We start from the raw sequence: 19613 nt of genomic DNA, 5'->3' as shown, positions 1-19613 counted from the left end.
AGCCACTCTTGATGACAGCTTCATGAGGAATGCTTTTCCAACAGTCTTGAAGGAGTTCTCACATATGCTGAAAACTTGTTGGCTGCTTTCCTTCACTCTGCGGTCCAACTCATCCCAAACCATCTTAATTGGGTTGAGGTCAGATGATTGTGGAGGCCAGGTAATCTGATGCAGCACTCCATCACTCTCCTTTTTGGTCAAACAGCCCTTACACAGCCTGGAGGTGTGTTGAGCCATTGTCCTGTTGAAAAACAAATGACAGTCCCACTAACCGCAGAGTAGATGGGATATCACTGCAGAATGCTGTGGTAGCCATGCTGGTTAAGTGTGCCTTGAATTCTAAATAAATCACAGACAGTGCCACCAGCAAAGCACCCCCCCACCACCACACCTCTTCTTCCTTGCTTCACGGTGAGAACCACAAATGCGGGTGATCGTCCGTTCACCTACTCCGCGTCTCACAAAGACACGGCGGTTGGAATCAAAAATCTCAAATTTGGACTCAGACCAAAGGACAGATTTCCAACGGTCTAATGTCCATTGCTTGTGTTTCTTGGCCCAGGCAAATCTTTAGTAGTGATTTCTTTGCAGCAATTCGACCATGAAGGCCTAATTCACGCAGTCTCCTCTGAACAGTTGATGTTGAGATGTGTCTGTTACTTGAACTCTATGAAGCATTTATATGGGCTGCAATCTGAGGTGCAGTTAACTCTAATGAACTTATCCTCTGTAGCAGAGGTAACTCTGGGTCTTCCTTTCCTGTGGCGGTCCTCATGAGAGCTAGTTTCATCATAGCACGTGATGGATTTTGCGACTGCACTTGAAGAAACTTTAATGTTTGGATTGACTGACCTGTCTTAAAGTAATGATGGACTGTCATTTCTCTTTGGTTATTTGAGCTTATCCTGTCATAATATGGATTTGGTATTTTAACAAATATGTCTCTCTTTTGTATACCCCTTACTTAGTCGAAACACATCTGATTGGCTTAAACATATTAAGAAGGAAAGAAACTCCACAAATTAACTTTTAACAAGGGAAACCTGTTAATTGAAAAGCATTCCAGGTAACTACCTCCTGAAGCTGGTTGAGAGAATGCCAAGAGTTTGCAAAGCTGTCATCAAGGCAAAGAGTGGCTACTTTAAAGAATGTAATTTATTAAATAAATGTTTATTTGTTTCACACTTTTTTGGTTACTACATAATTCCATGTTATTTCATAGTTTTGATGTCTTCACTATTATTCTACAATTCAGAAAATAGTAAAAATAAAGAAAAACCCTGGAATGAGTAGGTGTGTACAAACATTTGACTGATACTGTATATATAAACATCAATGTAAACAGGATGCATCTGAGCTCAATTTCGAGTCTCATAGCAAAGTGTCTGAATACTTATGTAAACATGGTATCTGTTTGTTTTAAAAAAAATGTTTTTTTGCTTTGCCATTATGGAGTTTAGTGTGTAGATTTATGAGAAAAAAAATAATTGTATCAATATTTCAAATAAGGCTGTAACATAACAAAATGTGGAAAAAAGGAAGGGGTCTGAATACTTTCCGAATGCACTGTCTGTTCATAGCTAGCTAGCAGCACAAGCAAACGCTGTGCAAACGCTGTGCAAATATCTCTTTACCCACCATCAACACCAACAATCTCTGCACAGCACAACAAGGTGAGTCCAAAAAGGTATTTATTGTATGCTCCTTCATAAATGATGGAGTATGACAGGGATATATGTGTACTGTAGCTAATAAAGTAATACTAAGTGTGTGTTGTGTAGTAAGCTGTTACTAGCCCATGTGCCTCACCCTAATAATTTGCTCCCTTTTCCCCTCATAACTTAGCCTACTGTTCTGACTTGGTGGTGCACATTTAACCTATAGCCTGTTTTAGAGAACTGTCAACATTGAATATTGTCATTGGCTGCTTATATGCCCCCTTTATCCTACAATTCTGACTTGGTGTACAGGGAGAATACTGTAAGAACGGCCCATGTTCTGAATTCTGTTGATGTACATTTCAATAGTGCTGAACAAACAGTTATATTGAATACGTCCATCCTAGCTCGCTCATTGTCTTTGGCTCCTGAGTGGCGCAGCAGTCTAAGGCACTGCATCTCAGTGCAAGAGGCGTCACTACAGTCCCTGGTTCAAATCCAGGCTGTATCACATCCGGCCTTGATTGGGAGTCTCATAGGGCGGCGCACAATTGGTCCAGCATTGTCCGGATTTGGCCGTCATTGTAAATAAGAATTTGTTCTTAACTGACTTGCCTAATTAAATAAAGGTTAAATAAAATAAAAATTGAATTATATTAATCCGCTCAACGTCCCCTTATGCCATCGTTTGCACATATCAATTGTCAGTAGAAACCACATTTGTTTATGCAAGTCAGCCATATCAGCTATGTTTTTTCAAAGGCAGTAAATTAGGCTGAATTAACTGTTTTGCTGGCAGACAAGGCGCCACTGACAGCCAGGTGTAGCAGTGGTGAGGTGTTGGGACTGCTGTTGGGACTAACAGTTTGCCGGCACTGTTTGGCACCGTCATAGTGCAATTAATGTACTGTTTAGTGTTTGGCACCGTCATAGTGCAATTAATGTATTGTTTAGTTTGTGTTGTGTAGTGGCATTGCTGGCATGCATCGAAATTATAATTTTTTGCCCCACCAAGATTTACATGATATAAATCACCACCGTTCCTACATATTTTTTGGTTGTGCTTGCCTGGAACTAGGACACCTAAGTAATACCCTGGGTAATCTTGAACTTGAATGCAACAGAGGTGTTTTCTAACACTAGAGGATTAGGGAGAGTGTACATCAAATCAAATGGTATTTGTCACATGCATGAAATGCTTACAAGCCCTTAACCAACAATTCAGAACAAGAAATAGTTACGAAAATACAACACATTTGCAACAATGTTATTCTATCTTTCCGCAATTGTATGCCATCTATAGCACTGGGTCATGTTCATTACGGTAATGCTTTGAAACTCAAACAAATGAACATGATCCTGTAATCGAGTGGTACAAACTATCTCCTCGACCTAAACGCTCCTCCTGCACGGACATTGTTCCAGATACCAACAATAACTGTCAATGAACTGAATCTGAATGGGTGGAAACCACAACACTAGGTAAAACAGGCCATCCCCAGGGCTGTATTCAATAATGCACATGATATTAAAACAATTTACATGGAAACATGTAAGCAAGTGTTTCTCATTGGACAAATTCAGGTATGTTCCTCATTTTGGCCTGTTTGCTTCTGTTTGGTTCCTTGTGAATACTACATACCAGTTTTCAACAGGACCAACAACAACACCATAATGGCACTGCTTCTTCAACTAACTTGCAATAATAACAGCACCTTGATGATGATAATAATAACAACAACAACGAGTGTAATGAAGCAACAATTGGCGACACTCTTTTCAATCTGCCACCACCTCCTGCAAAACCAACTGGATTTGAATTAGCAAAGCACAGGGGGTAAAAACTTCCCGAGCCCAGCAGAAAGCTCTGCACACTCCACTGCAAGGTGTGGGTGAGTGATTTAAGAGAAAGCGAGAGAAAGAGCGATAGGGAGAGAAGAGAGAGAAGTGTGTATGTGCGTGTGTTACAGAGAAGAAATATCATTCCAGCTCCCCCAGACAGGACCCTGTGAGGCTGTGGATTTGAGACTGATAATGACTCCTCGGCTAAAATGACCGCCATCTCATTCCCCCCACGCCATTTAGACAGTAACTGGGTAATGTTTGAGCTTCTGCTCAGTGGAGGAAACCACAGCCAATGAGAAAGTGTGAATTAGATTCGGTCACAGAGGTCTGTGAGAGTGGGTGACCGTGTTACTTGGATGCAGTCAGACTATTAGTCTTGGTTGGTAGAACTTCACCTCAGTAGGTATTGGATCAATAGATAGCCATCAATCAAATCTAATTGATATTAAAGATATATTTTTCAAGAGAGACCAGCTTATGGTTCCTGTTTTCAACCCAATAGTGAAAAAGGAAGATGCGGTTGCTATTTGGAATGCACATTGCATGTTGTTTGCCATATTCGACATCAATCTTAAAATGACCTTGTCCCTTGCCGCCTCCTACACTACGTGACTAGACATAATGAGACCACCCCAGTCAGATTCTATGTGTGTCTGTGCGTGTGGCAGTGATCGCTGGTGGGCGAGACCATCCTCCTATATAGCCACCCACCAGCCTCCTCTGATGTGAAGTCTGTACAGCCTGGTAACACTAGTACTTACACTAGTACAGGGCGGACGGCGTTGTTCATGTTGCCGTAGGCGGCTCTTCCCAGCAGCTCTCTGAAGCAGCTCTCGGCCAGAGAAGCTGGGTTTTCCTCACCATCCTGCCCTGTCTCCGAAGGCGTGCCGGGTGGGCCCACCCTGAGAGAAGGAGAGAGAGAATTGATCAAAATCGCTGTTTCCTTACCACAAATAAGTGCACTCATACAGAATATATGTATTGGCTTGAAATAAAAATGCATATTTTTTTAATATCAGTATCTTAAAAGATATTGAATAAGAAAATGTAAACTTCTCAGCAGTTTTGGTCCAGCTGTTATGATGTTGCAGCGAGCTAGAGACAGTGAGAGGGGGAGGGGGTGACTGGAGACAAATCAGTCCATCAGAGAAAACAGAAGAAATCAACGAGAGAGAGAGAGAGAGAGAGAGAGTGCGGGTCTAGAGTAAGTCTCATCAGCAATAAATCTGTAAATAATCAGTCTATCAGAGAAAAGGTGTTCGTGTGTGTGTCTGATGTGAAATGGCTAGCTAGTTAGTAGGTGCGCGCTAATAGCATTCAATCAACTTAAGAGTGTGCGTGTGTGCGCCCACGAGCGAGAGAGAGAGAGAGACAAGTTAATCCGCGTCTTCATGACGATTTACACGACTACACTATATAAACAAAAGTATGTGGATTCGGCTATTTCAGTCACACCCATTGCCGACAGGTGTATAAAATCGAGAACAAAGCCATGCAGTCTCCACAGACAAACATTGGCAGTAGAATGGACTTACTGAAGAGCTCAGTGACTTTCAATATGGCACCGTCATTTGATGCCACCTTTCCAATAAGTCAGTTGGAAAAATGTCTGCCCTGCTAAAGCTGCCCCAGACAACTGTAAGGGCAGTTATTGTGAAGTGGAAACATCTAGGAGCAACAATGGCTCAGCCGCAAAGTGGTAGGCCACACATGCTCACAGAACAGGATCGCAGAGTGATGATCGGTTGCAACACTCCCTACCGAATTCCAAACTGCTTCTGGAAGCAACCTCGGCACAAGAATTGTTCATCGGGAGCTTCATGAAATGGGTTTCCATGGCCGAGCAGGCGTACACAAAGCTAAGACCACCATGGGCAATGCCAAGCATCGGCTAGAGTGGTGGAAAACTCACTGCTATTGGACTCTGGAGCAGCAATGATATTGTAGACAATTCTGTGCTTCCAACTTTGTGGCAACAATTTGGGGAAGGCCCTTTCCTGTTTCAGCACGACAAAGCGAGGTCCATACAGAAATGGTTTGTTAAGATCGGTGTGGAAGAACTTGACTGGCCTGCACAGAGTCCTGATCTAAACTCCATCGGACACCTTTGGGATAAATTAGAACGCAGGCTGTGAGCCAGGCCTAATCGCCCAACATCAGTGCCCGACCTCACTAATGCTCGTGGCTGAATGGATGTAGGTCCCCGCAGCAAATGTTCCAACATCTAATGGAAAGCCTTCCCAGAAGAGTGGAGGCTGTTATGGCAGCAAAGAGAGACCAACCCAATATTAATGTTAATGATTTTGGAATGAGATGTTCGATAAGCAGGTTGTCCACATACTTTTGGTCATGTAGTGTATGACTGTGTCCAAAATGTCACCATATTTCCTATATAATGTACTACCTTTGAACAGAGCCCTATGGGTGCACTATATAAGAAATAGGGTGCAATTTGAGACTCTGTGGGATAATCTCAATTATAAACACATCCTCTGTTCTTGCCTCCTTCTCAAAACCAATTGGATGAGAAAGCCAACCTTCTCCTCCAATGGGGTTTGAGAAAGAGGTGAGGAGAGAGGACGCGAGGAGTATGCAATTGAGATTCTCCCAAAAATGGTCATATTTCTACGTGAAGCCTGATGAGTTTGTCTGCACTGAATAAACAGTGTGTCTGGTATGTCTGATATTGGCAAATTAATGAAATGCTAAATCATTTCCCCGCAATAATGGGCTGTGGGCATCTGTTTCTCGGGAGAGAAAAACAATTATTTGCAGCCCACACACAGTTCAATGGAAAATGTTACGCTTATTGATTGTTTTCCAACCAAGCCTCAAAATTAGGGAAAATAATTGAGAAATAAAAAAAGCCGATAAATGTCTCAAATAGGCTTAAGGGTGATTGCTCAGAGAGAGACAAAGGGGGGAGGGGCAGAAAGAGAGATACAAAGGGGGGGAGTGGCAGAAAGAGAGAGACAAAGGGAGGGGGGTAGGGGCAGAAAGAGAGAGACAAAGCGAGGGGGGGTAGGGGCAGAAAGAGAGAGACAAAGCGAGGGGGGGGGGGGGGCAGAAAGATCGAGACAAGGGGGGGGGGGCAGAAAGAGAGAGACAAAGGGAGGGGGGATAGGGGCAGAAAGAGAGAGAGAGATAATGCACATTGAACCACTGAGGAAAGAATATCTGTCTTCCAGCCATGCGGCAGTCAAGGTGGTCCACAAGGTTGCTTACTTGATCAGTGGTGTGACACCATTTACAAAGAGGAAGTGACCGGCGCAACAGCAGGAATTAATTTGAGACAAAGAACCATTCCCTCTCAGCCGACCATTAAACGGTAATCTGCAGTTCGAACAACAACAAAGCAGCTACTGTTCTGTTAAACAGCTGTGGGATGGGGCTGGAGAAATCAAATTCATAGACTGAGCAAAGACATCAAAGACCAACAATGGAGTAAAACAAGCTTATATTTTGGGTTCTTATGGGGTATGACAGTTGAACTAAGCTCATGAGAAATGTATAAATTACAGTTATATTTTTCAAGATTCAATGGGTATACAGTGGGGCAAAAAAGTATTTAGTCAGCCACCAATTGTGCAAGTTCTCCCACTTAAAAAGATGAGAGAGGCCTGTAATTTTCATCATAGGTACACTTCAACTATGACAGACAAAATGAGAAGAAAAAAAATCCAGAAAATCACCTTGTAGGATTTTCAATGAATTTATTTGAAAGTTATGGTAGAAAATAAGTATTTGGTCACCTACAAACAAGCACGATTTCTGACTCTCACAGACCTGTAACTTCTTCTTTAAGAGGCTCCTCTGTCCTCCACTCGTTACCTGTATTAATGGCACCTGTTTGAACTTGTTATCAGTATAAAAAGACACCTGTCCACAACCGAGCTGGGACCAAAGAAACAAAGCCTACCATCAGTAACACACTACGCCGCCAGGGACTCAAATCCTGCAGTGCCAGATGTGTCCCCCTGCTTAAGCCAGTACATGTCCAGGCCCGTCTGAAGTTTGCTAGAGAGCATTTGGGTGATCCAGAAGAAGATTGGGAGAATGTCATATGGTCAGATGAAACCAAAATATAACTTTTTGGTAAAAACTCAACTCGCCGTGTTTGGAGGACAAAGAATGCTGAGTTGCATCCAAAGAACACCATACCTACTGTGAAGCATGGGGGTGGAAATATCATGCTTTGGGGCTGTTTTTCTGCAAAGGGACCAGGACGACTGATCCGTGTAAAGGAAAGAATGAATGGGGCCATGTATTGTGAGATTTTGAGTGAAAACCTCCTTCCATCAGCAAGGGCATTGAAGATGAAACGTGGCTGGGTCTTTCAGCATGACAATGATCCCAAATAAACTGCCCGGGCAACAAAGGAGTGGCTTCGTAAGAAGCATTTCAAGGTCCTGGAGTGGCCTAGCCAGTCTCCAGATCTCAACCCCATAGAAAGTCTTTGGAGGGAGTTGAAAGTCCGTGTTGCCCAGCAACAGCCCCAAAACATCACTGCTCTAGAGGAGATCTGCATGGAGGAATGGGCTAAAATACCAGCAACAGTGTGTGAAAACCTTGTGAAGACTTACAGAAAACTTTTGACCTCTTGTCATTGCCAACAAAGGGTATATAACAAAGTATTGAGATAAACTTTAGTTTTTGACCAAATACTTATTTTGCACCATAATTTGCAAAATAATTAATTTAAAATCCTACAATGTGATTTTCTGTTTTTTTTTCTCATGTTGTCTGTCATAGTTGAAGTGTACCTATGATGGAAATTACAGGCCTCATCTTTTTAAATGGGAGAACTTGCACAATTGGTGGCTGACTAAAAACTTTTTTGCCCCACTGTATATCATTCATTTAAAAGCAAAGAAATGGATTGGGGGGGGTAAAAAGCTAACATATGGAATTGTCTTAAGATGGGCATACCATTTGTATTTATTATGGATCTTCATTAGCTGCTCCCAAGTCAGTAGCTGCTCTTTATGGGGTCCAGCAAAATTAAGGCAGTTATGCAATTTTAAAAACATTAAACATTCTCAGATTTCACAACACATTAAGGTTGTGCCCGCAGGCCCCTACTCTACTATCACATACAGTTGAAATACATTTAAACTCAGTTTTCTTTTTACAATTCCTGACTTTTAATCGTAGGCTACCTGCTGCCCCAAGTGGTCATTGTCATGTATTCATTATCTTTAACATTTTTGTAGTTTGCATGTTTCAGCAAACGATTAACATGTTTAAACAGTCGTACATCTCTGCTTGATTTAGGTTTTGGTATATTTGGCATTTTTACACCTACAGTACATTCTGAAAGTATTCAGACCCCTGAACCTTTTCCACATTTTGTTACGTTACAGCCTTATGCTAAAATGTATTTAATTTAAAAAAAAGTTAAATATACACACAATACCCCATTATGATAAAGAGAAGTGGTTTTAAACGTTTGTAAATGTATTAAAAAAACATCTCATAAACATAAGTAAGAACAGTTGAAGTCGGAAGTTTATATACACCTTGTACGCCAAATACATTTAAACTCAGTTTTTCGCAATTCTTGACATTTAATCCTCATAAAATGTCCTGTTTTAGGTCAGTTAGAATCACCACTTAAAATTAAGAATGTGAAATGTCAGAATAATAGTAGAGATGGTGATTTATTTCAACTTTTATTTCTTTAATCACATTCCCAGTGTGTCAGAAGTTTACATACACTCAATTAGTATTTGGTAGCATTACCTTTAATTTATTTAACTTGGGTCAAACGTTTCGGGTAGCCTTCCACAAGCTTCCCACAATAAGTTGGGTGAATTTTGGCCAATTCCTCCTGACAGAGCTGGTGTAACTGAGTCAGGCTTGTAGGCTTCTTTTGCTCACACACGCTTCTTCAGTTCTGCCCACGAATTTTCGATAGGATTGAGGCATTTGTGGTGGCTACTCCAATACCTTGACTTTGTTGTCCTTAAGCCATTTGCCACAACTTTGGAAGTATGCTTGGGCTCATTGTCCATTTGGAAGATCCATTTGCGACCAAGCTGACTGATGTCTTGAGATGTTGCTTCAATATATCCACATAATTTTCCATCCTCATGATGCCATCTATTTTGTGAATTGCACCAGTCCCTCCTGCAGCAAAGCACCCCCACAACATGATGCTGCCACCCCCGTGCTTTACGGTTGGGATGGTGTTCTTCAGCTTGCAAGTCTCCCCCTTTTTCCTCCAACAGAACGATGGTCATTATGGCCAAACAGTTCAATTTTTGTTTCATCAGACAAGAGGACATTTCTCCAAAAAGTAGAATCTTTGTCCCCATGTGCAGTTGCAAACCATAGTCTGGGTTTTATGGCGGTTTTGGTGCAGTGGCTTCTTCCGTGCTGAGCGGCCATTCAGGTTATGTCGATATAGGACTCGTTTTACTGTGGATATAGATACTTTAGTACCTGTTTCCTCCAGCATCTTCACAAGGACCTTTGCTGTTGTTCTGGGATTGATTTGTACTTTTCACACCAAAGCACGTTCATCTCTAGGAGACAGAATGCGTCTCCTTCCTGAGCGGTATGATGGCTGCGTGGTCCCATGGCATTTATACTTGCGTACTATTGTTTGTACAGATGAACGTGGTACCTTCAGGCATTTGGAAATGGATGAACCAGACTTGTGGAGGTCTGCAATTTTTTTTCTGAAGTCTTGGCTGATTTCTCTTGATTGTCCCATGATGTCGAGCAAAGAGGCACTGAGTTTGAAGGTAGGCCTTGAAATACACCCACAGCTACACCTCCAATTGACTCAAATTATGTCAATCAGAAGCTTCTAAAGCCATGACGTCATTTTCCAAGCTGTTTAAAGGCAGGCAACTTAGTGTATGTAAACTTCTGACCCACTGGAATTTTCCACTGGAATTGTGATACAGTGAATTATAAGTGAAATAATCTGTCTGTCAACAATTTTTGGAAAAATTACTTGTGTCAAAGTAGTTGTCCTAACAGACTTGCCAAAACTATAATTTGTTAACAAGACATTTGTGGAGTGGTTGAAAAACGAGTTGTAATGACTCCAATCTAAGTGTATGTAAACTTCCGACTTCAACTGTATCTACAACACAAAATCCATGTGTACGTGTGTATTTAGTGCGTTTTTTGTCCCGTGTGTGTATGCCTGTGTCTATTGTAACGGTTTTGACTTGAGGTTATTATTTATAGGGGTGCCAGGTAGGTTGTGCCTACCAGAGAACACATTGGTTTCTCCTTTTGGTTTGGGAGGGAATGAGTCCCATCTGGTCCGTCAAGTCTACACCAATACAAAGGACTTATGTAAATGTCAGGATGGAAATAAACTTTTCATAAACCCTTAAAACATTGGAAAGAACTTCAAAAACAACTATATTCTTTTGCGTGGGTTGTATTAGCAACATCAATGATTACACACACATATAATAATATCACAATGAGTTCTGGTTCCTCCAGAAATGTCCTGTACCTCGGGCCTAAAAAGAGTCCAGCCCGGTAAAGGAGTTCAGGGAACTCAAGTGACTTTTGTCACGCAATGTTTGTCCATTCATTCAGTCTAGCGTAAACCCAGTATTAATCATACAAACAATATAAAGCCTATTAACTCTAACTAAGTCCTCCCCTACACCTAACTACACAAATCATCACAGTATACCTCACATCAAAACAAATGAAATAACGTATACAAAAAGGTTGTAGTCAGTCGGTCAGTCAGACAATCCAATCCGCCAACAGATCTCCAGTGGAGAAAGACCACAAAGAACAGAGAGGTGTAGTCCACGGACGCAGAGAGTACAAAATACACAGTTAACGACAACAAAACAAACGGAATAGAGATGCTTCGGAACTGAGGGTTGAATACATCCTCATTCACGTCTCCATCACAACCCCACCTTTGCGCAGCTGGCTATTTAATTGGGAATTAAAGGGGAAGTGCCCTATTGGAAGGAGCACTATTCAAATGGGAATTGAAGGAGAAGCGCCCTATTGGAAGGAGAAGCACTGAGACGGTTCAGAAAAATTCAGGGCCGTCACACTATGCTTGTGTTGCTTCACAGTCCCCGCTGTTCCATTAGGTGTATTTTAATCTGTTTTTAAATATATTTTCACTGCTTGCATGAGTTACTTGATGTGGAATAGAGAAATGCTTTATAAATGGACAGACTTCTCCCCATCTAAGATACTGTTGTATCAACATGTTTTGACTATGACAGTTTACAATCCAGGGTTACTCCAAGCAGTTTAGTCACCTCAACAGGCTCAATTTCCATATGATTTATTACAAGATTTAGTTGAGGTTTAGGGTTTAGTGAATGATTTGTGGATTGCAATGTAATAAGAAGCATTTTGAGTGTGTGCCTGTCTCCGTCTGTTCAGGCCAGATTTGATCCAACTAACATTGTTTAATCAGTCTTTCTTTACACAACTACATATATTTCCTGCGTACACATGAGTCACGGGATGTTTTTGTGCCCACAGAGGGTCAGGGCCCTGAGCATCCTTTCTAAAGGACGACACCACAATTTGCACCTGGTTAGGCATTAGCATTCATACAAAGGGGAGTCCAGGCTTTTTCTCTCAATACTGTTCTAGCTAGCAATCCTGATTTTACTAATCAGCTGCAAGAGCAGGGCTGAACCAACACCAAAAAGCTCTCCAGGAGGCTTGAATACCTCCCTAGGTGCACATGGCAAAGATTGAGCAACCCCACTCTTCTGTGGCCTCTACTGCCCATCATTGTAATGATCAATAACTATTGACACCCCTATATTCAGAATCCTCATTACCATCACCATCCACATCATCCCATTCATCCCAGAGGTAATTTCCAAGAAAGCAGCACCTTGGTTCATGTAGCAATGGGACAAAAAGGTTAACCTTGTTGGTGATGAGGGTGAAGTCATTCTGATTGCATTGTCAATATCCTTTTTCAAGAAAAAGGTCTCCAAGACCCCTTGGTGAATGATGATGATGATCCAGTATAAGCTAACCCAACCCAAGCACATGCAGCCTTGGTCGAGTCAATGGCAGTGATAAGTTGACAGCTGGGGCACAGTAGCTCAGCTGAGATCGTATCAATGTCTCCTTGTGGAGCTAATTTCTTCATGGGCATCATATCGCACACCGCCGTAGCTCAGAGTCTATATGACACTATCAGCTTTGCATTCAGGTCACACTCTGGCACCACAAAGACCATTAAAATGTATCAGATATCCTTCACCTTATGCTGGCAGGGTTTTGGTAGGCCGAGCCTTCTTTCCAAAAAATGGAGTCTACCACAGACCGACCGAAAGATAGTCAACCAGACATTGGGCAAGCGGCGGTTTTCGAGAGTATTGCATAAATGTCAGTGGATGTGACATTAAACGCCATGCCAGACCCGGCGTCCAATTTCAGCATACACAATAGCTTTGATGTGCTTCGCCTCTTTCAAATTACACCCCTCCCCCCAGACCAACCCTGAGCTGACCCCGTGAGGTACACACATCTCCCACCTTCGACTGAACCGGGAGTGGGGGGCTACATATTTCTCCCCTGATCTGGAGGACAGTTATCTTCCTAAGAGCAGACTTGACAGTTTAATAGCTCCGCCTTATGAGGGGCCAGGGAGGGAAGAAAGTCACCAGGGAGTATGGAGAATTATTATGGCCCATGGTGGCTTGAGAAATGCATCCTTACATTCCTTTGTTGTTGAATTATTTTACAGAGTTGCCTAAGCAATGGGTACATTTCCTTTCCTCCTTCCTTCCTCTGTACATATGTTCCTTCCCTCCTTTCTTCTTAAGTACAAACTTTCATATATATAGTCCCTTCAGAAAGCATTCACACCCTTTTACTTTTTCCATATGTTGTTGTGTTACAGCCTGAATGTAAAATTAATTAAATTGAAATGTGTGTCACTGGCCTGCACACAATACCTCAATGTCAAAGTGGAATCCTTTTTCTATCATTTTTTACAAATGGATTAAAAATGAAGCTGAAATGGCTTCAGCCAATAAGTATTCAACCCCTTGGGCATGCTTGTCATTGTCAAGGACTAAGGAATTTTGGGGGGGGATAAAAAGAAACTGAATAGAGCTAAGCACAGGCAAAATTCAGTCTGCATTCCAACCGACACTGGACAAATTCACCTTTCAGCAGGACAATAACCTAAAACACGAGGCCAACTCTACACTGGAGTTGCTTCCCCAGGGTTCTACTAAGCTATGTGGAATTATTTTAGAAAGACCCTACCAAGGATCATTTCGCTATTTGATTTAGAATTGTAATGGTAAAAAATATATACTCAAATTATTTGGTATATTAGCCCAAACAAAAACATTGAATAACAGATTCACTACATGGAACAACAGATCTACAGGGAACATCTACAGGGAGATTGTTCTGACAAGTCCAATATATTGGAGATAAACTACAAGACCAAAAGTATGTGGACACCTGCTCGTCAAACATCTCATTCCAAAATCATAGGCATAAATATGGAATTGGCCCCCCCTTTGCGGCTACAACAGCCTTCACTCTTCTGGGAAAGCTTTCCACTAGATGTTGGGACTTGCTTACATTCAGCCACAAGAGCATTAGTGAGGGGCACTGATGTTGGGAGATTTGGCCTGGCTTGCAGTCGGCGTTCTAATTCATCCCAAAGGTGTTCGATGGGGTTGAGGTCAGGGCTCTCTGCAGGCCAGTCAAGTTATTCCACACCAATCTCGACAAACCATTTGTCTCGACATCACTTTGTGCATGATGACATTGTCATGCTGAAACGGGAAAGGACCTTCCTCAAACTCAAAGAATGTCATTGTATGCTGCAGCATTAAGATTTCCCCATACCGGAACAAAGGGGCCTGCCCGAACCATGAAAAACAGCTCGCCCACCAAACTTTACAGTTGGCAAAATGCATTGGGACAGGTAGTGTTTTCCTGGTATCCACCAAACCCAGATTAGTTTGTCGAACTGCCAGATGGTGAAGCGTAACTCATCACTCCAGACAACGCGTTTCCACTGTTCCAGAGTCCAATGGCGGTGCGATTTACACCTCATTGGAATGAGCATGGTGATCTTAGGCTTGTGTGCGGCTGCTCGGCCATGGAAACCCATTTTATGACGCTCCCGATGAACAGTTCTTGTGCTGACATTGCATCAAGAGGCAGTTTGGAACTAAGTAGTGAGTGTTGGAACCGAGGACAAGCATTTCGGCCCTCGGCGGTCCCGTTCTGTGAAATTATGTGGCCTACCACTTTGTGGCTGAGTTGTTGCTTCTAGATGTTCCCACATCACAATAACAGCACTTACAGTTTACCAGGGCAGCTCTAGCAGGGCAGACATTTTACGAATATGTTGGAAAGGTGGCATCCTATGACGGTGCCACGTTGAAAGTCACTGAGCTCTTAAGGCCATTCTACTGCCAATGGTTGTATATGGAGACTGCATGGGTGTGTGCTTGATTTTATACACCTTTCAGCAACGGGTGTGGCTGAAATAGCCGAATCCACTAACTTGAACGGGACTCTACATACTTTTGTATACATTGTGTATATAAGAAAGATCATGAAACAGATTTTTCTGGACATGTATTTAACAATTTAAAAAAAAGGTTTTACACTAAACAGTCTCCATATACAGCACCAGTCAAAAGTTTGGACACACGTACTCATTCCAGGGTTTTTCTTTTTCTAGTGAAGACATCAACACTATGAAATAACACATACGTAATCATGAAGTAACCAAAAAAGGGTTAAACAATCAATAAAAGTAGCCACCCTTTGCCTTAACGACAGTTCTGCACACTCTTTGAATTCTCTCAACCAGCTTCAATAGGTAGTCACCTGGAATGCATTTCAATTAACAGGTGTCCCTTGTTAAAAGTTATTTTGTGAAATTTCTTTCCTTAATGCATTTGAGCCAATCAGTTGTGTTGTGACAAGGTAGGGGTGGTATACAGAAGATAGCCTTATTTGGTAAAATACCAAGTCCATATTATGTCGAGAACAGTTCAAATAAGCAAAGAGAAACGATAGCCCATCATTATTTTAAGACATGAGTGTCAGTCAATACGGAACATTTGAAGAACTTTAAAAGATTCTTCAAGTCCAGTCGCAAAAACCATCAAGCGCTATGATGAAACTGGCTCTCATGAGGATCGCCACAGGAAAGGAACACCCAGAGTTACCTCTGCTGCAGAGGAAAAGTTCATTAGAGTTAACTGCACCTCAGATTGCAGTCCAAATAAATGATTCACAGAGTTCAAGTAACAGACACATCTCAACATCCACTGTTCAGAGGAGACTGTGTGAATCAGGCCTTCATGGTCAAATTGCTGCAGAGCACTACTAAAGGACACCAATAAGAAGAAGACTTGCTTGGGCTTAGAAACACGAGCAATGGACAATAGACCGGTGGAAATATGTCCTTTGGTTCCAACTGCTGTGTCTTTGTGAGACGCAGACTAGATGAACAGATTATCTCTGCATGTGTGGTTCCCACCGTGAAGCAAGGAGGAGGTGTGGTGATGGTCCTTTGCTAGAGACACTGTCTGTGATTTATTTAGAATTCAAAGCACACTTAACCAGCATGGCTACCATAGCATTCTGCAGTGATACGCCATCCCATTTGGTTTGCACTTAGTGGGACTATCATTCGTTTTTCAACAGGGAAATGACCCAAAACTCAACTCCAGCTGGTGTAAGGGCTATTTGACCAAGAAGGAGTGTGATGCAGCATCAGATGGACCTGGCCTCCACAATCATCCGACCTCAACTCAGTTGAGATGGTTTGAGATGAGTTGGACCGCAGAGTGAAGGAACGCAGCCAACAAGTGCTCAGCATATGTGGGAACTCCTTCAAGACTGTTGGAAAATCAGAAGTTGGCAGATCGGCTGTACCGACTTCAGACGAGCCCAAAACCGAGAACACCATTGTGTTTGTGAGAGTCTCATCTTTCCATAATAGTTTGAAAGGCCAAACCGTTCGGACCCTACAGACAATTTTCGAGATGTCTCATGGTCTGACAAACACCGCTCTAGCTCTGTCACCTTTCACCGCAGATGCGGAAGTTCTACAATCGGCCGATATGTTGGATTGAGATGCATCAAAGGCAAAAACAGATATCTATAGCTTAAACTGACATTTTTAATGGGGATTTTTTTATTATACTAATTTGATTTCCGTTTTCAGATCCGTTTTGCCTTTGAGATCACAGTGAATAAAATTACATGACAGGGGGCACCTGACTCCCCATGGGGATGAAAACGTTCATTACCCTGGTTCTATGATAATATGAGTGAGATGTCTTCAAGTAATACCTACATGTTTCAAGCAGACCAGCATAGTCCCTGTGCCCAAGAACGCCAAGGTAACCTGTCTAAATGACTATCGCCCCATAGCACTCACATCTGTAGCCATGTAATGCTTTGAAAGGCTGGTCATGGCTCACATTAATACCATAATCTCTGACACCCTAGACCCAGTTGTATACCACCCCAACAGATCAACAGACGACACAATCTCTATTGCACTCCACACTGCCTTTTCCCACTTGGACAAAATAAAAACCTACGTGAGAATGCTGTTCGTTAACAAGAGCTCAGAGTTCAACACCATAGTGCCCTCCAAGCTCATCCCTAAGCTATGGACACTGGGACTGAACACCTCCATCTGCAACTGGATCCTGACCGGATGCCCCCAGGTGATGAGCGTGGGCAACAACACATGCATTCTTAAGTCTCCTTCTGTACTCTCTGTTCAACCACGACTGTGTGGCTGCGCACGACTCCAACACCATCATTAAGTTTGATACGACGCGACAGTGGTAGGTCTGATCACCAATGGCGATGAGACAGCCTATAGGGAGGAGGTCAGGGACCTGGCAGTGTGGTGCCAGGACAACAACCTCTCACTAAACGTCACCAATACAAAGTAGCGGATTGTTCACTACTGGAAACGGGGGGCCGAGCACGCTACCATTCACATCGAATGGGCTAAAGTGGAGCGGGTCAAGAGCTTAAAGGTCCTCAGTGTCCACATCACTAAGGATCTATCATTGTCCAAACACCCCAATACAGTCGTGAAGAGGGCCCGACAACGCCTATTTCCATTCAGGTGGATGAAAATATTTGGCATGGGCCCTCAGATTCTCAAAAATATCTATAGCTGAACCATTGAGAGCATCTTGACTGGCTTCATTACCGCTTGGTATGGTAACTGCTTAGCATTCAATCACAAAACGGTACAGAGGGTAGTACATATGGCTCAGTACATCCTTAGGGCTGAGCACCCCACAATCCAGGACTTCTATACCAGGCGGTGTCAGCGGAAGGCCCTAAAAATTGACCAAGACTCAAGCCACCCAAGTTATAGATAGTTATCTCTGCTACCACACAGCAAGCAGTACCAATGCACCAAGTCTGGAACCAAGGACCGTTAACAGCTTCTACCCCGAAGACATAAGACTGCTAAATATTTAGTTGAATAGTTAACTAAATAGCACACTTTTCACACTATTTAATTTTACTCAACACATATGCTGCTGTTGTTTACTCTCACTTTATTCATAGTTATATGTACATATCTACCTGTTGTATATAGTCAAGTTATTGTTACTCATTGTGTATCTATTACTACATGTTTTACTTTTCTATTATTTCTCAATTTTCTTTCTCTCTGCATTGCTAGGAAGGGCCCATCAGTAAGCATTTCACTGTTAGTCCACACCTGTCGTTTACGAAGCATGTGACAATTACATTTGATCAGAGTTCTTTCAAATACATGTTTTGAAGTATCGCAATGGGATATGGCCAACTCCAATATCGCAGACATGTTCTCCGAAGCCAGGGTAGTTCCAAAAAAAGCATCCCTCAGAGGCTCCGACACAGGGGACAGTAGGCGTCAACGAAGGTGCAGTGACATCCTTTTGGTAAAACCTCAAATGTAGCCAAACATGCCACATTGAATATCCCTTGTAAAGAGAAGCATTTGCTATTACAAGCCAATATAATAGCCTCCACTATCCAATGGGATAGTCGTTGACGAGAGAGGAGCCTACCCTTGCAGGGGGGCGCTGAAGAGATGTAGAGTTGGTCGCTCTTGCGTAAGGCTCTCATTCTGTCCAAGTAAATGTGCAGAGGCTGGTGGAGAGGCTCTTATTCCATGTTAGTGAATGGCAGCGGGTAGAAAGCCACAAGCTCTAAGGGAAGGCAATTATAATTATCGCTGACCATAGGCATAAAGGAAGGTTTAAGTTAACTTGGATAACCTCAGTGCAAACTGTAGGCACAAATGGTAGACTGGCAGTGCGTGAAGCTCACTCACTCTGCAGGGATAAGGGCAATCAGCAAAGGGGTTTTGATGGAGAGATATTTCATCTCCACACCTTCCAGCAGCTTAAAAGGCTGCTGTGAAATAACCTCAAGCAAAATAGGTCCCAAGACGGGGCTAAAGGCTTGGAGACTGGACGTAAGCAACGTGATCCCTACTGTGTTTTTGTCAAAGCCACTTCTCAAAAACATGCCACTTGTTTCCAAACAGTGAAAAAGGGGCTTTGGCACTCTGAATAGTCTCAATGAGTGGTAAGCCTGTCGCATTCAGATTCATCCTCTCACAGGCTTGGCTCTGAGGGCCATGGTTTCTGGGTGAGGGTGGGTCAGAAGTTCCCTGCGTAACAGTAGCTGCCAGGGCTTGTCAAAGTAAGAGAGTGATCTTCCCTAACCAGAGCTTTCCTGGCCATCCTGGGACTACTAAGATGAGGGATAAGCCTCAGGCATAGAGGGAAAAAAGCGTAGAGCAGCACACTTGGCCAAAGGGTGTGCCAGTGCGTCTACCTCCAGTAGTACTGCTAGCGCAAAGAACAGCGGGCAGTTTCTCTCTTTGTGCAATGCATAGAGATCAATGGTGTTCAACCATATCTCTCCAAGATCTGGTTCCCCACTTGGGGATGGGAGTCTCCAATCCCCGTATAGGGGATTCCCTCTGGACAAGTCCGCTCCTATATTCAGTACGCCCAGGACATGAGTCGCGCATAGTGAGAGTAGGTGTGTTCTGCTCCACAGAATCATCTTGACAGCAAGTGCCACCCTGGGGGTTGATGTATGCCCCCAGTCGTA

At 42.8% G+C, this 19613-nt stretch overlaps 1 protein-coding gene across 4 annotated transcripts in view; it reads right to left on the bottom strand.

Moving 5' to 3' along the window:
• The window catches only part of efr3a (EFR3 homolog A (S. cerevisiae)), a 236022-nt gene that overhangs the window by 90163 nt on the left and 126246 nt on the right, over positions 1-19613 (bottom strand). For all 4 annotated transcript variants that reach the window (XM_031810880.1, XM_020466614.2, XM_020466615.2 and 1 more), the window contains exon 8: positions 4265-4405. In XM_031810880.1, the coding sequence (XP_031666740.1) occupies positions 4265-4405 (141 nt within the window). The remainder of the gene's footprint in view (positions 1-4264; positions 4406-19613) is intronic.

The sequence above is a fragment of the Oncorhynchus kisutch genome, linkage group LG30 (genome assembly GCF_002021735.2).
Source record: "Oncorhynchus kisutch isolate 150728-3 linkage group LG30, Okis_V2, whole genome shotgun sequence".
In the NCBI taxonomy this organism is placed as follows: Eukaryota; Metazoa; Chordata; class Actinopteri; order Salmoniformes; family Salmonidae; genus Oncorhynchus; species Oncorhynchus kisutch.
This window is presented reverse-complemented; position numbering and strand designations above follow the sequence as displayed.